The sequence below is a fragment of the Glycine max genome, chromosome 8, assembly GCF_000004515.6.
Source record: "Glycine max cultivar Williams 82 chromosome 8, Glycine_max_v4.0, whole genome shotgun sequence".
NCBI lineage: Eukaryota > Viridiplantae > Streptophyta > Magnoliopsida > Fabales > Fabaceae > Glycine > Glycine max.
In genome coordinates, this window is record NC_038244.2 from 12,972,713 (window position 1) to 12,990,189 (window position 17,477).

Below are 17,477 nucleotides of genomic sequence, written 5' to 3' on the forward strand. Positions count from 1 at the left end.
GATTAGGCGATCGGAGAAACGGAGTAGTCAGCGACAAATTGGGAAAGATAAACAAAAAAAAGGAGAAAAAGAAAAATGTTAACCATTGATTTCAAAATCAGCACATCTAACAATTCAAATTTACTTAAGTATCATGCAAAAAAATCTTTCACTTTTGCAAGATAGAATCTGTCGGTAAAGACATTATTCATTCTTGTTCATTATCCTCATTTATGCCTCTGAGCCAAAGCCAAAATCGAGGTCTGATGTTATGAACTATTTTTTTTTGTAAAGCATAATATAATTATTACTTGAAAAATTATTTCATCATTTCATACTCCTTTACTGATGTTACCAGGCTCAGATTGATCATTGCCTTGGTTAAAATATTTGATCAACATCACTGGCTTAAGGATTGACCCAATGAGTTAATAATTGACTTGCATGACTTAGTCTACATTAAAAAATTATAAATAATAAACTTTTAGAAGAAATTATTAAAAAAATCATATCATACCTTAAATAATCTCAAAAATATAAATACAACACAAGTTATACAATTTCACTAGTCCATTGTCAAGACATAAGTCATGATTACAGAAATAACAAACTCTTCAAACAAAAGAAAGTCACTAATAAAATTTCGAACAAATAAAGTTCTTTACATAATAAGTATCAAACAACTACAAATAATTCATTCATGTCCAACGAGTTAAAGTGGTGTCATCAAGTTCACTGAGTTAATAAAACAAAAATAGTTGTGAATTTGATTAATTTAAAAAATATTTTGTTATAAAAATACTATAAAAATAATCATTTGCTAGGATTGTTATAATATGATTTGTCAAGTTCATTTTTTTTTTTGCGCACCCCTACATATAGATATGGTGAGATAATTTTTTAGTAATGATCTCACCTCATCAACTAACTTGATTATGATGGAGACGATTAAAATAATAATCGTATGAGATAATAGACATACAAATGAAAAATTTAAGAATATATAAAAATGTATTATATTATAAAATAAAATAAAAGTTATTTAAGCCTATTATAAAAAAGGTGTAAATGCAAATATAGGAATTTCCCCATCAAACACCTAACCTGAACACAACTTAATTTTCAGTTCAAAGTCCATTATGAAATTAAGAACCCCTTAGAAAATATAACCTCAAATTAAGAAGTGTTCAAAATCAAATCAAACCAAACCTAAAACTAAAAGCTGGCCAAAAAATAAAAAATCACATAAAAATCGATGGTCATTGATTTAGTTTTCTTATCTTCCAAATCGCATGATTCATTTTGCAATTTGATACATGAAACTCGAATTAAATCAAATCAAACCGTATCACTAATATCTCTAAAAACTATTGTTATAATTAGTGTTTTGTTATTAAATATTTATTTTCTATGTTTTCATGGTTGAAAAGGTATTATGAATATTATTTTATTATTTTTTTAGTCCAATAGTTGAAACTTAAAAATAAGTATTGTGTTATTTTTACTTTTAAGTTGAATAATTATTATTCAAGTATTATTTAACATAAAAATAATTAGTATTTTACTTTAAGTTTAATTATTGAAACTTTTTTTATTTACGTACACTGTTAATTGTTAAACTACTTATTACTCAAATTTTATTCAATTAATAATAAACTTTTAAAATATTTTTTAAATATTTTCTAACAAAATTTTCAGAGTAAAAATGAAATCAAATCAAACCATAAAAAAATAATTTGATTTGAATTTGATAAATAACTTTAAGGCAAACCAATTCATACCATATTTACTTATTTTGTTTATTCAAACTAATTTTAAATTAAAACGGCACCGAATTATATCACGTACGCCCCTACTCAAATTATGAATAAAACGAATTCTGACAATGACAAACTCAAAATTGGTTACCAAACCATAATGAATAACAAGTCTTTCAATTGTCAAACAAAAACACAAATTTAACCAAAATACAGAGAGTTTAGTAAAATTATAATATTTAATGGAGATTTTTTGAGAAAGTCTACTTTGTAAACACGGATGCATTAAGTTAATTTTGTTATTGCTAAAAAAAAGTGAATTTTGTTTAAAATAACAATAAAAATATATTTTTATTAAACATCTATTACCCAAAACCAAAAGCAGCAAAAACAGTCTTGGGGTTTTCCCCCGTTATTTTCAACAACAAAAAAAAAAAAGAGATTTTTATTTCTCATTTCATAGCCCAAAAGTAACCAAAAGCAGCCAAACAATAAGTGTGCGTAATTGCATTTGGTAGTTTTGTTTGACTCTCTTTGTTGTTGGCACCTTCCAATTCTTCTAATCTTCTGCGTTTATCTCTCTTTTCTTCTTCATTTCCGCAGCATAGAGAGAGATAGAAAGCGAAAGAAACCTAACACAATGGCGTCTTCGATCGCAGCTGGTGCTGGATCCACCGATCCCACAGCTGCCAGAAGAAACACTAAGCGACCCAAGTGTAAGGCTCTCTCAGTCTCTCTGATCTCTCGTGGTTTTTCGACTTTTGAGCTCAATTTTCAGTGACCCATTTGTCTTTTTTGTTGAAGTTTTTGGTTTGTGGTGGAAATTTCGTATTTTTTATTTTTGGGTTTAATTGAGTTCATGTTAGGAAGAAAATGGTTTTTTTGGGTTTGTTGAGTTTTTCTGTGTTAGGATTAAGGCTTGATAATGCCTAGGTTCAGGTGCCCGTGTTGGAGTTCTATTTCATTAAGATATGACAGTTTGTAAAGCTAAAAATCCACTTTTTATTTATTATTTAATTTGAACTTTTTAGAGTTAGTAGTGGTGTTAAAAAAGCTTCCGATGTTCATGTTGTCTGTTTGTTGACCTAAATGGAGGAGTTCAATGCAGTTGGATTGTGTGTGCTTATTTTAGATTGTGATTCTCTACTGTTTTGAAGTGAATTGCATCAATTTGGACTTTTGATTAATTTTATTAAATGATAAATTTATCTTATAGTATAATTTAATTTGACTAATTTTAATGGTGGGATTGTGTACTGCGCACCCTGTAGATTTGAAATGAACTGCAGGGGATCTCATTTGGCTGATTTGACAATGCTTTGTCTCTTTTTTTTTTTTGGGTGCCCACTGAATACTGAGCTGACAAGAGTTCTCTTTGAAAATTTAATGCCTCTCAGATTCAAAGTTTACTCAGCAAGAACTTCCAGCGTGTAAGCCAATTCTCACGCCACGAGCGGTAACATTACCTACTACTATTTTTGTAATACGTTGCATTGTTGCTCATGAGTATATGTGTACCTCAATGCATCTTTGTGTCCTTATTTATGTGGTGGTATAGCTTGCACTTAATAAGTTTTTCCATGCAGGTTATTTCGGCATTCTTGCTTGTCAGCATTGTATTCGTTCCTATTGGAGTTGCTTCACTAATTGCTTCAAGGAAGGTAATGTTGAGTGCTATAATGTGTTGAATTTATGCTTACAGTGGTCTATAATGCTGAGCACAACTTTCACTTTCTTGTATTTATCAGGTTGTTGAAATTGTTTCTAGGTATGAATCAACATGCATACCAGATGGTGTTACTGACAAGGTAGCATACATTCAGAGTCCTGCAGATAAAACATGCCACATATCACTACCTGTAAGTTTCCTTGACACCTGTTTATCTATTTCATTTTACTGTCATCTTTCTATTAACTCAATTCCCATGATTGATGATAAATGGAGGTCAAATCGAGGCAATTTTCTTTTCTTAAACTTTTCTCTTTTGAAAAGGTGCACAAGCATATGAAGTCGCCTATTTATGTCTACTATCAACTTGACAACTTCTACCAAAATCATCGCCGGTATGTAATAACCCTTTTTTCTCATGCATATTACATTCTTTTCTGTTGTTTCAATTCCACATTTACGAAGTAAGGGAAAAGTGTGGTTTTAAGAAACAGCGATCTCCTGGTCCTTTCTTCAATGGTTCTTGACAATTATTGGAAGGGAAAACTGCCCAGAAACTGATGCTTTTACTCCTTTTGTTTGCAAAGCATCTTTCAAGCTTGTTCTCATAACTCTTTCAGTCTTAATATATTCATTATAATGGATTTTGTTGTGTATGATTGGTTATTTTCTTACAATCATGGCAATTTTGTATAATTTTAGATATGTTAAAAGCCGAAGTGATGAGCAATTGCGGGATCATAGGGAAGAGAACTCAACAAATGCTTGTAAGCCTGAAGATATAGCCAATGGAAAGGCAATTGTACCTTGTGGTCTTATAGCTTGGAGTTTATTCAATGACACATACAGTTTCTCCCGTGACAACAAGAATTTGACTGTGAACAAGAATGGCATCTCCTGGAAGAGTGATAGAGAGCACAAATTTGGAAAAGATGTTTTCCCCAAAAACTTCCAGAGTAGTGCTATTAGAGGTGGTGCAACTCTCAATGTATCCATACCAGTGAGTATTTACATGAGCTTTTGTTTTGATTGGACTATTGGATTAAACTTCTATCCAAGTATAATATTTTTCTTCACAAAGTTCAGCAATGTAATTAAATGTTGTTCTGATAGTGCAGTCTTAGTTTAGCCTTTGTTTACCCTTGCATGGGCTTTTGTGTTAAGCTTGCATCTTTTGGTTTATTTATTGTTGTTCTGCTGTTGTTAGTACTTCTATTGGCAGTTTGGTTCTCATATTGTACATACAGTAATGACTTTTCGCATGGAAAATAATTCCACTGTTCCATATTCCTCATTTTCAACTTTTCAATTATTTCAAATATATTTTTTGTTCATCTTATGATTAGTACAAGTATTCACAGTCTAGTTTTCATCAATGGGATATATTGCTCACTTTTTTAATTTTTTTTTATCAGCAAAGATAAAATATATATATTAATGAGTACCAGAGGTACTAGAAATACACTTTACAGGTCAAATTAGTTTCCTGAGATACCTAAATCTGACCATAGAATGTGAATACATAAATAAGCTCACTTTTTTTAAATGATTTATGGAACAGTTGAGTAAGCAGGAGGATCTTATTGTCTGGATGCGAACTGCTGCTTTGCCAACTTTTAGGAAGTTGTATGGAAAGATAGAGGTGGATCTGAATGAAGGTGATAACATAACTGTGACACTGCAAAATAACTACAACACGTACAGTTTTAATGGCAAGAAAAAGCTTGTTCTGTCAACTACTAGCTGGCTTGGTGGGAAGAATGACTTCCTTGGCATTGCCTATCTCACTGTTGGAGGATTGTGCTTCTTTTTGGCATTGGCTTTTACCATTGTATATTTTGTCAAGCCAAGGTAAATACTTTAAATCCTTCATTGCTTTGTGGTTCAGACCATGAAAGTTCCTTTCACAGCACAGAAATTCATGGGGCACCTTGCATGGGCTTACTGCTTATTTATTTTTTATTTGTTTGACCAAAAATGGGGTTGGATGCATTTATTTGTTTTACACATTAGCACATGGAACTTGAATTTCTATTTGTGACTTGTTACCAGCAAAGTTGGCACACACACAGCGTGCCATCAGACCTAGACTAATTGGAGTATTAGGCCTGAGCATTTATTTCCTAACCCTTTCTTCTCCCTTTTTAACTCTGAAATCTGCATTGATTACATAGGCAATTTGATTAAAACCTAAATAATATTTGTGACTTGTATGTTCAGTGTGTTGTTAATTCTGTCTATTAGAAAATCTTGTCTGGTATGAGAGTTTTCTTCCTCCTGCATAGTAAAAATGATATTATTTCCTAATGGGACTACCAAGTTTGTTATAAAAAAAAAGAAGAGAAGCTCCCTTTAGTGTTATTCAAGGTATATAATTCAGATATTAATGATTAAAAAGCCATGTTTAGAACTTGTATAGGAAAAAAGGTTGAGGTTGTTTTAGATGCGATGACAAAATTGTTACACATGCTGCATGTTTTTGTTCAATGTCCATCGATTTCTTTGTTAGTGTCCACTGTACAATTTAAAATTCATATCTGTTCGATTGTGTAAATTAGTTTAGGATCTGTTTGTTCTAAGCTCTTTTTGAATTGAAATATATGTTTTAAAATTTATAATAATTATGATTTAAAAAAGAAGAAGCAAAAACCTCAAAAAAGAAAATTTGTTTTAATTCTTTACTCAGAAAAAAGGATAAAAAAAATCCTTTTCTCAGATGTCAAAAGTAGCAGGTTCTGGAGATAAAAAAAGCTAAAATAAGCAGTTTCATATAATCACCTTTTTTTAAAAGATTAAACAAATTGCCCCTTGTTGGATAATTAAAATTTATTCATACCTCAACAGCCACTTGAAGTGGCAATTTTGAATTATTATTGTTAATTCCTAACTTATCTTTCAATCTGTCTTTGTAGGCAACTTGGAGATCCCTCATATTTGTCATGGAATAGGAATCCAGGAGGGCGCTGAGCAAAGAAACTCACTATGCTCGTTGGTTATTTCCATGATTATAGGCCTTGGGTATTTTACAGATGTGGGTGTAGTTTTGTACATTAATGTTAACCCAATTACTAGTAGTACTTGTGAATTTAGGTGTTCTTATCCCTCCTCTCCCCAACACAAGAAAACCAAAACACTTTTTTTTCTTCTTTTTTTGTGTTATGCATCAGAATTAAAATATGTTGTATGTTCTGATAATATATAGTGTCCCAATATATGTTCTAGTTGCATTTCATACAACCTGGAGAAAATAGTTCTTTGGTTTTGGTTAGCTTTTGCTGAGCTAAAATAGGGGAAATGCCCCTTCAACGTTTGCATGTTCCCCTTCATGAAGTTGGTTTATTAGGAGAGGCTATATTTTAATTTTTTGGAGAAAAACAATTTATTCCATGAAAATTATCTTAAAACGGCCGGTGCTTTATCTCTACATCAATGCCATCAGTCAGTCTAACTGGCATCATTTTTTTTTTGGATAATCAAATATGGTAATTGCTCTGTATTTTGATTTTTTTACCTAGTGAGAGGGTACCTGGAAAATAACGTTGTTTAAGATGAACAAAGATTAAATGAGCCATGTTACATTAATGCCATAAAATTTATTTTCTTATAAACTTGTTGAAAATGTTAAAAAATTATTTTAATAATTAAATCATGCTAAAATATTATTAAAATAAATTTAAAAAACATTAAAGTAATAATTTATTTTCATAGAATTCATGTAAATTTTGTATAAAGTATTTTAAACACGTCTTAAAATTATTGTGACTAATCATCTCATTTTTTATTTTCAAAATCAACCTAAAAATTATTGTAACTCATCATCTTTCCCAAGTAGCTAATTTTTTTATATTATTATAAATCTTATTTATCTATTTATAAATCTAATTATTAATATTATTTATTAATAAAAAAAATTGATGGTTTATTAATAAAAAAATTGATTTTAATAACGTTAACCGATGTTGAAACTCTTTAATAACTGATGTTAAAAGCGTATTTTTTATTAATGATGGATTAATTATAGCGTATTTTTTATTAATGATGGATTAATTATACGTTGTGTGCATGATTCTAAGTCTAATTGATCTATTTATATATTTAATTATTGAAATTATATTATAAACATATTTATATATAATTATTATAAAATCTGATGATTTTTAGTTATTATAAAAAAGATGTTTTATTTCTTTTTTACTGCTTGAAATTAAAAAAAGTGCACAAATTGAGGAGTAAGTCAAAGACTAAAACTTTTTTTTATATAAATTTCGGGACTAAATTACATGATATTAGAGTTTGTTAAATTTGTGACTGAATTTCGGGTAGTAAAACACAAAATTCATGGAAAGTATAAGTGACTGAATTTTTTTTATTCTAATTATTATTATATCTAAGGAGTTTTTTTTTTTTTTTTTTTTTATGGTCTGTCAAGCGTCTGGTTGATTGATAGCTATTGTCGTATGAAATCAAAAAGTTTTTCAAAAACTTGAAATAAAAAACTAATATGAATTATTTATTTCCTATATCATTTGAATAAAAAATAAAATTTATGTATTAATAAAAAATAATTAGCTAGTCTGGATCAAGTAGCTAATAGATAAATATTTATGTATTAATAAAAAAATTACGTTTATTTCTTCAATTTTTTTTTTTTGCGAATTTTAGTTAGAAATTGATGTTTATAATTTATATTTAAATAAAAATAATAAAATATAAACAGTAGATTTTTTTAGTCAAAAGACTTTATACTAATTAAAAAATATTAAATCTTAAATATTCAATAAACATTATTATTTTATATTTCAATAAAACTTTTTACTTATTCTTTAATTAGTATTCTACGAAGAATAGTATTGTAAGTATAGTCTCTGGTATATTCTTTTTAACACATTATTATTAGGTAAAATTTTCAATCATTAAATAATAAAAAAACTCATCAAGTTTTTACATTTTTAAATAAATTTCAATCAATAAAATATAATAAATTCAAAAAGAATTTCGACATTGATTGGTAGAATTTATTTAAGAAAAATGCTAGCAAGTTCCTTATTAGGACACTGGATAAAATATTTAAAGTGGAATTTTTTTATTATAACACACTATAATGTAATTTTCAATGCAACTCCAAATTAATCTTCAACAAAAACTTTCTACCCTCTTTATTTAAAAAAGTTAGCAATTGTAGAACTCATGTCAATAGTGCACATTAATGTCATAAAGATCCAAAGAAATATTCGCCGAATTCGTTACCTCGTCAATAGTGTCGTGTACCTGTGTACTGTAGTGTAGTACACCTGTTGGTCACAGTCATTCTTTTATTTCCTCTGTTCATAAAATTATTAATTATATTACTATTATTATACTACACACTACACAACACATTAACACAATCACATGCACTTCACTTTGTTGCACACTTACACTTGCCCCCACTTTGGTGTTTGCAACAGCAGCAACACCATTTTCTTTCACTCACTGGATGATGCCATGTCTCTCTCACACCTCACCACTCCTCTCTGCTGCACTTCTTCAACTTCAGGTCCTTTTCATCTTTGTTTCTCTCTGTGTTCCAAAAGGGCTATGCAGATTTTCCCTTTTTTAAATGGAATCATTTTTCTTTTTCTTTTTTTCTTTTTTCATTCTTCATTGCATGAGTTTGGTGAAGCTGCTGCATTTAGCAAGTTTTGGAATTTGCAGTGGCAAACTTTCTCTAATGTGGTTCTGGGTCCAGATTGGGGTGTTTATTGCTTGCTTGATTATTTTGTTTGTGTTCTTCAGTATATAAAAGGACAAATGTTTATATAAACAGAAGGGTGAAAAAATGTGAATTTCTATGTTTTCTGTGAATATGTCTACATACTTAACCGACAATTGGGATATGACAAAACCTAAAGGATTTTATCTTGTATTGATTTCTTACTGCTTATAACAAGTTGCAGAATCTATTGTTGGGAAATAGTAAATCCAAATTAAATATTTGATTTGATGTTACTCTCCTCTTTAATTTTATTTCAATGTTGGATTGCTATGCACATCTCCTTATAATACTCCTAGGTAGGTCTGATATGATTTCCTTTTTAACAGATTCTTTGCTGACCGCGTCATGTGTGAAGAAGAAAATGAACAGTACAGCCTTGGTATGACAATGCCTTTTTTTTTGGTTTGCAAACATGCATGTGCTGATCTTATACACACAAATATAGATAGATAGATAGATAGATAGGTAGATACAGATATATAGAGATATTGTAAGCAAGGTTTTAAATTGCAGTCACAATTGTGGTTGTAGTTTCATCACAAATCTTGATATTACGGAAACTTGCAGCTGCAATTGTAGTCGTGAGGCAGTCACAACGACTCTGAAAGCCTTGACATTGCGGCCACAACAGTTGTGGACCGTTTTTGAAACCTTGAGGGAATGAAGTGTGTTTTATTGCTTGCAGTGCCATGAGGCCTCCAAAGAAAGAATCAGGAAATTGTTTAACAAGGTTGAACTTTCTGTTTCTTCATATGATACCGCTTGGGTGGCAATGATTCCCTCTCCGGCTTCTCCTCATACCCCATTTTTCCCTCAGTGCTTAAATTGGTTGTTGTATAATCAACTCTTAGATGGTTCCTGGGGTCTTCCAGATCGCCATCCATTATTGATGAATGATGCTCTCTTGTCTACCTTAGCAAGCATCCTTGCATTAAAGCAATGGGGTGTTGGTGAAGATCAAATTAATAGGGGTACTTTACTCTTATCCTAACTATTGCTTTCTCTGGTGTTACATAAATAAACTTTACTAATATTCCTTCAGGTCTTCGTTTTATTCAATCAAACATTACTTCAATCAATGATGAGAATCAACACCCTCCCATAGGATTTGGTATACTTTTTCCTTCTATGATTGAATATGCACAAAATTTGGGCATTAACCTCCCAATTGGAGCTACAAGCTTGGAAGCAATGATCCAGAAGAGAGAAATAGAGCTCCACAGGTAGCATTTTGGGTTCTATCTTGTATATATTTCAAGTTTTTCCTGTCTTCGAAGTATTTCTGATCCTTGGGTTCCTTTTGCCAACTTCTTGGTGCCAAGAATTTAGTAGAGAAATCTTACTCTTCATTTCGCTTAAATTGCCCAAGCTGACCTCTTTCTGGTGCATGTCTTTATAGAGGTAGTCAAAGCAATTCAGATGGGAGGAGAGCATATCTAGCATATGTTTCAGAAGGAATGCTGGAATCACAAGACTGGAAATCAATCATGAAATATCAAAGAAAGAATGGATCGTTGTTTAACTCACCTGCTACAACGGCAGCTGTTTTTCAGTGCCATAAGAATGCTGAATGTCTTGGTTACCTCCAATCCGTATTAGAAAAGTTTGAAAATGCAGGTATGTTTCCAGAATTATATTTAATTTTACTTACTATTTTTGTAGATTAATTGGCCTTCTTTTTGTTTTGAAAATACAATCAGTTCCGACAACTTATCCTCTGGATATATATGCCCGTCTCTGTATGATTGATAGTCTTGAAAGGTTGGGTATTAATCATCATTTCAAAGAGGAAATTCGAAGTGTATTGGATGAAATATTCAGGTAATAATCCATTTGAGGCGCATACACCTGTTTATGTAAAATATTAACATTATGTCAGTAAATGGAGAAGTTGGAAAGAAATTATAAAAGTATGTGATGAAAATATAGAGATACCATTCTATTTAAAGTATTCAGGACCCTTTGATAGTAAGTTTCAAAACACTCAAACATTTGTCAAAGCATAAATACTTATCATTTTCATCCGCTGAATCCCTCAGTATATATAATTTGCAAAAAAAAAAAAAAAAAACAGATATTGGATGCAAGGAGTGGAAGATATATTCTTAGACCCCACCACCTGTGCAATGGCATTTCGTATGTTGCGTCTCAATGGCTATGATGTATCTTCAGGTTGGATCGTTTGAAACATTTAAGTAGGTAGGAGTTTTTGCTTTTTAGATCAAGGCCAAAGAAGCTAATCTGTATATTGTCTTTGCAGATCCATTTTATCAATATTCTGAAGATAAATTTGCTGAATCCTTGAAAGGGTACTTGAAGGATGTTGGTGCTGTTATAGAGCTATATAGGGCTTCACAAGCCATTATACATCCCGATGAATCAATTTTGGTGAGACAAAGTTTGTGGACAAAACATCTTCTGAAGCAGGAATCCTCCCCTTACAGATTATATGCTGATAAACTTCGTAGTTATGTTGACCTAGAGGTAGTTTCTTGTCTTAATCTTTCAAAAACTTTAGTTACGTAGTTTTATAAATCTTATAATCCTTCCTGAAAGCTGCAAGTTTTTTGTATTTTAGATCAAGGATGTTCTTAATTTTCCTTATCATGCAAATTTGGAGCGATTGTTAAACAGGAGATCAATGGAGCATTACAACACAGTAGAAACAAGAATTTTAAAAGCATCATATAGGTTCTGCTAGTTTGTTTCCCTTCTTTCAAGTTCTCTTTGTTGTTCCTTTCTCTTGAGATCAAATTCTTGATGGTTAGTATGGTCCAGATCTTGCAATCTTGCAAACCAAGAAATTCTAAAGCTAGCAGTAGAAGACTTCAATATCTGCCAAGCGATACACATTGAAGAGTTGAAACAGCTTTCAAGGTATATCTTTCTTTTCTTCTCATTCTAAATTTTCAAAGATATACATTTGGGTTCTTTTGTTCATGCTACTACTTATGCTGGGTTTTTTTAGAAACTTCATTCAAATATGTATCATAAATATAGAATCCAACTCATATTTCGACTGAGAAACATAATTTTGTTAAACTCAAATGTATGAACGCACAAACAAGAAGGTTTTATTGAAAGAATTCTGGAGCTGAAGTAGAATTTGTAGGACAGAATACTAAGATAGGCCTAAGCCCTAACTAGGAGTCTCCTCCTTCAAAACAACTTCAGCAAATTAACACACAATAAATCAGAAAACTGTCACTTAAGAAACACACATAACTGCCACACAACACATCAGATAATGATAGAAACTGGTTCAGGTTGAGCACACAAAGAACATACTGTTATTGATGAACAGAAAGAATGCCCAATTTCCTTGGATATTCAAGAGATCCAGGACTCTCCCTAGCCACAATACTAACTCTCCAATTGACTTACTACTCCTCTCAACCCCTCTTCCTATTTATAGGAAACATGTTATATTTTTCTAATTATTCCAGCCCTCAACTAACTAACTAACTCCAATTATTCTATTATCTAACTAACTAATGAGTATCTATCAAGGCTGAAATGAGGAAACTGTTTTATCATTAACCGGTTCAGTGGACACCAAAGGCTCCACCGATTCAGAAGCTTCAATTTTCCCTTCTGGAATTCCAATTCCATCATCATCTTCCCCCCAAATTAGCACTTAAAGCTTTCTCATAGGACATCTATGGAGAGGGCTGGTCACACTAGAAGCAGTGTCCTTCCGTTCTGTGAGCACACTCTTGGTATGGCTAATGCCTCATGCCTCTGTTCCTGAATTGGTTCCTTGTTTGGCTATTGTTGCTGCCAACACTGCTATTTGAATTCGCAGCAGAAGAAGCCTATTTGGCTAGTTGAGTTTGGTTCAGGCAGGTATCTCCCATTTGGCTTGAACTTCTTGTGGCTGGGTTATATCCAGAATCCATGCCCTGGCATGAAATAAAAACCTTGATGCATTTGGCTATTGCTCCCTGAACTGTCTGATTTGGCCAAATAGAACCAGGTTTCACTGCTTGATGTAATCCAAACCCGTTACTATCTCCATATAACTCTTCTTCAATTGATTGATCTTGCTAAGATAATGGCCTTTCACACTTCCTGTAGGTCATGAGTACAATTCCTTCTTCTTGTCACCTCATTCAAGCCATTCATATAATCCAACGCTTGTTAGTTGTTATTTGGAAATTTCTGGCAGTTTGTCAATTTCTCAAACTTTTGAACATAATCTTCTACCCAGCCATTTTGGTACAAGGCATCAAGTTGCTCATATGGGATTGCAGCATCACTAGGTGAAAACCTCTTCAACAATTCAGTTTTCTGTGCTTCCCAATTCCTCTCAAACATCCTCTTCCTCAAATATCTGAATCAAAGCACCGATGTTCCTTCCACACAAACAAAAAATAGTGGCACTACAGTTCTAGTTTGGTATTTTGGATTTCAAAACATTTCTCAGCTCTAGCCAACCATCCAATGTGATCCTTCCCATCAAAATTGGGTAGCTCCACCTTCTTCAGTGTTTCAAATGATTCATCTTCATAATTGGTTGACTTAACATCCATGACGTGTGGATCACGGGGTACAGGAGTTCTAGTATGGCTTGAACTTCCTGCATCTTGTTCTCCGATCTTTGGACCTTTTGTTCACTGTCTCCTTCAACAAGGATCTCTTTCCACTGTGTTCCCCATTGTTCTTAATTTGACTTGCAAATCTGCTCCATCTCTGCGCTTCTTCTTTTGACTTGCAAATCTGCTCCATTTGCTTCGCAAATCCCTCCACTTGAGTCCATCCTCATCGATGGCATCCCACAGGTCGGGCCTAATGTTAGACTTAAAAGTTTGAACACACAATCTGGAAGATTTTCAAGAAATAATTCTGGAATTAAACCAGAATTTGTAACATAGAACATTAACACAGGCCAAATCCCTCCCAAGGACTCTCTTAAGGAACACACCTAACTGCCATACAACACATCACATAACTGTCCTATCACATTTTCTCAAGTTTGATCTAAATGTACTACACTATCATATGCAGGTGGGTTGTTGAGAGAAGACTAGACACACTAAAATTTGCAAGGCAGAAACTGGCTTATTGTTACTTCTCCTGTGCAGCTACTATTTTCTCCCCTGAACTTTCTGATGCTCGCATATCATGGGCGAAAAGTGGGGTGCTCACAACAGTTGTTGATGATTTCTTTGATGTTGGGGGTTCTGAAGAGGAACATGTGAATCTTATTCAACTAGTTGAGAAGTATATTCTTTTATTTCTATTATTAATTGAAATGGCCTTCTCTTGATTTATATTTGAATTTTCTCACAACTTTCATGCACAAAGATGACGTCTTGACAATTGAACTGCAGGTGGGATGTAGATATCAATACTGTTTGTTGTTCTGAGACAGTTAAGATAATATTTTCCGCAATTCACAGCACAGTTTGTGAGATTGGAGAGAAATCAGTCAAGCAGCAAGGACGCAATGTGAAAAACAATGTTATCAAAATTGTGAGACATTTCTGTCTTTCTGCCTGTGCATTTTTTGACTAACGTTATTTTGATTTTTCAGTAGTTGATTGTCAATGGTTTAATTTTTGAGGAATATGAAAAGTGAAATCCTGAAACCTTTCTGCACCCCTCCCTCAAATAAAAGAAAATTTCTAATGCTAAATATTGTGCTCCCCAAGACCTTAACAATTGCCTGTTCTTCATATTAATGAATATTAGTTCGACACTTTATTTTTATATTTACTTCAATGACATGAAATTTTACATTGGAGTTCTCCCAGTTATGATAATTTTCCTAACCAATGGATTGAATTTGTTTACTTTTTACAGTGGTTGAATTTGGTCCAGTCAATGTTTAGAGAAGCTGAGTGGTTGAGAACCAAGACTGTGCCAACAATTGGTGACTATATGGAAAATGCATACATATCATTTGCCTTAGGACCAATTGTCCTTCCGGCCCTCTATCTGGTTGGACCTAAGCTTTCAGATGAAGTCACAGAAAATCATGAGTTGAACTATCTCTATAAGCTCATGAGCACATGTGGCCGTCTTCTTAATGACATTCACAGTTTTAAGGTATATATAATACATCCCTGCTCCTTGATTCCCTTCCTGGTTTTATGGTGACTAATGTTTTTGTCTCTTCTGTAGAGAGAATCCGAGGAAGGGAAATTGAATGTGCTGGCTTTGCGTATTGCTCATGGCAATGGAGTTATTACTGCAGAAGATGCCACCGAAGAAATGAAGGGTATTGCTGAAGAAAAGAGAAGAGAACTCCTGAGATTAATTTTGCAGGAAAAAGGAAGTGTAGTTCCCAGAGAGTGCAAGGATTTGTTTTGGAAAATGATAAAAGTGTTGCACCTGTTTTACATGAAGGATGATGGATTTACTTCACACGAGATGCACTCTAGTGTAAATGCAGTACTTAAAAAACCTGTCATCCTTAATGAATTGTTAGTACATTCTCAGCAGAACCTTAGTCCTGTCAAAGCCACTAATGACCTGATGCTCTAGTCCAATTTGTACATACACATGACAAGCAAGACCTGCCCTTGCTTTTGAGTGATCATTCTATATGAACAAAATGTCCCAATCTTTCCTAACTTTTTACCAATTTATTTTTTTCTCTTACTTTTAGTTTTTTACTTTTCATGATGATCATTTTTTTTTTTGTCTTGATTGTCTCAGGATCCAATCCATATCCATAAATGTTAAGTATGCATCCCTGTAACGTTTTCTGGTGAATGGAAGGGTTGAAAAGAGATGTCATTTACTTAATTGCTTTGTGTATTGGCTCCCTTGTCTGGTGACCCGCATAGTGACTAAACTTGGGGTAGGCAAGGGAGTGGTGCTAACATCAATTTGATAAAATAAATCAGCAAACAATATATGCTAATCTTAAAACTTGAACGTGCAATGTAAGATCAAACAGCAATACTAAGGTTTATTTTGGAAATGATTAATAACCAACTAACTAATCATGAGTGGATATTTAAAAATAGTAGAAAAGTGAAACTAAACACAATAAAATTATTATTTTTTCTTTTATAATAAGGGATATTCCTAACAAGTGTCATAAGGGCATGGATTAAGAAACAAATAAATGGAAATTTTTTTATCAGAAATACTGGTAAAATTGCAATAAAAATCATAATGGGATGTGTTGGTAATACTTTTTCTATTGTTTTTTTTTTATTTCCTAAACTAGTGCTTTAAGGGCACTTGTTATCATTTCCTTATAATATTGTCTGGCAGTCGTAATACAAAAAATAAAAAAATGGAAGCTTTTTTTTTTATGTATGATCTATCTATTTCAAACTCATGATAATATTCTGTCATTAATATTATACTAGAGTCTAGAACTATATATCTTGATATGAAAGACAGTAACCGTTCTGAACTTTCTCTTTTCACAAACTTTTCTTTTTTTCTTATAAAATTGGCGCTGCAGCTATCCCGCAAGAGAGCAAGGCAGCAAACAAGCACCTAATACCTTTAAAAGGGGATCAAAAGAGAATGCACAAATTGGGGGACCAAGCCAAAACCCAATAACTAAAGACATTTTATTCCTAAGCCAGCCTATAGACGCAAGAATTACCCACCTGTATATATGAGAACAAAACAAACCTATATATCTTTACACCGAAAAAAGGCAGGTTTTCCATCTCCTTCTAATCATCCAAGAAGCAGCAATATCCAATTCTGAATCACACTTCAACCATGGGGCACCCTTAGCAGAACCATCAGTGTTCACCTTCACAATGCCAGCCAGCCACCGGCAAACGCCAGTCCACCTGCTTGATGGAAGGCACTTTAGGAGTATGAATATCCACCAAAAAACTTTTCAAGAGGGAGAATTCATCCAAGGAATGAGCAAAGCACCCCTTGGAGCACCTCCAAGCTAAAGTATCCACGGCCGAGATGACATTATTTTACAAACTTCTTTAGCTGGAATCAAATTCATTTGTCACCCAGAAATAATAAATGCGGGAACTATCTGTTTAGCATCTCCCACTAATATCACTTGTTAGTTGACTGTTATCAATAAAGAGAGGAAAGCATAAATTCTAGAGCTCGAAACAACTATTTCATTCTCAGCATCTGTTGGCAGTAAGCATTGTTCGTCAATTTAGCAGATCTTTACAACTGATGTTCAGTTTCCTTCTATGCATGATAACAAAATAAAACTTACAGGATACAAAACTCAGTTAATAATAGTTTCTTGTATGTTCAATTCGTATGCTAGCTATAAGTTAATAATAGCTTCTTGAGTTAATTCAAAGATGCAGCCTATCACAGGTTCAAAGATTGTAAGTGTCCATGGTTGGTAACCACTGCAAAA

The 17,477-nt window shown here is 32.7% G+C and overlaps 2 protein-coding genes across 4 annotated transcripts; both read left to right on the forward strand.

The window, feature by feature from the left end:
- The first annotated feature begins 2,197 nt into the window (after positions 1–2,197).
- LOC100793838 (ALA-interacting subunit 3) lies at positions 2,198–6,637 on the forward strand. 2 transcript variants are annotated; one of them, XM_014779016.2, is made up of 9 exons: positions 2,198–2,233; positions 2,340–2,452; positions 3,134–3,192; positions 3,323–3,397; positions 3,485–3,595; positions 3,730–3,800; positions 4,108–4,405; positions 4,967–5,256; positions 6,318–6,637. In XM_014779016.2, the coding sequence occupies exons 2-9, from the start codon at positions 2,377–2,379 to the stop codon at positions 6,370–6,372; spliced, it is 1,035 nt and encodes a 344-aa protein (XP_014634502.1). In that variant the 5' UTR covers positions 2,198–2,233; positions 2,340–2,376; the 3' UTR covers positions 6,373–6,637. The 2 variants fall into 2 exon arrangements, with proteins under 2 accessions (XP_014634502.1, XP_040874149.1); XM_041018215.1 differs by having other exon boundaries at positions 2,219–2,452.
- Positions 6,638–8,647: 2,010 nt separating this feature from the next.
- Positions 8,648–15,766, forward strand: DW1 (ent-kaurene synthase). Of its 2 annotated transcripts, none has more exons than XM_006585331.4 (14): positions 8,648–8,941; positions 9,487–9,539; positions 9,846–10,131; positions 10,203–10,383; positions 10,560–10,777; positions 10,861–10,981; positions 11,235–11,332; positions 11,421–11,644; positions 11,739–11,851; positions 11,939–12,037; positions 14,168–14,383; positions 14,494–14,635; positions 14,966–15,211; positions 15,287–15,766. In XM_006585331.4, exons 1-14 carry the CDS (start codon positions 8,797–8,799, stop codon positions 15,647–15,649), a joined length of 2,505 nt encoding a protein of 834 aa, XP_006585394.1. In that variant the 5' UTR covers positions 8,648–8,796; the 3' UTR covers positions 15,650–15,766. The 2 variants fall into 2 exon arrangements, with proteins under 2 accessions (XP_006585394.1, XP_006585395.1); XM_006585332.3 differs by having other exon boundaries at positions 8,852–8,941; positions 9,728–10,131.
- Positions 15,767–17,477: the final 1,711 nt, after the last annotated feature.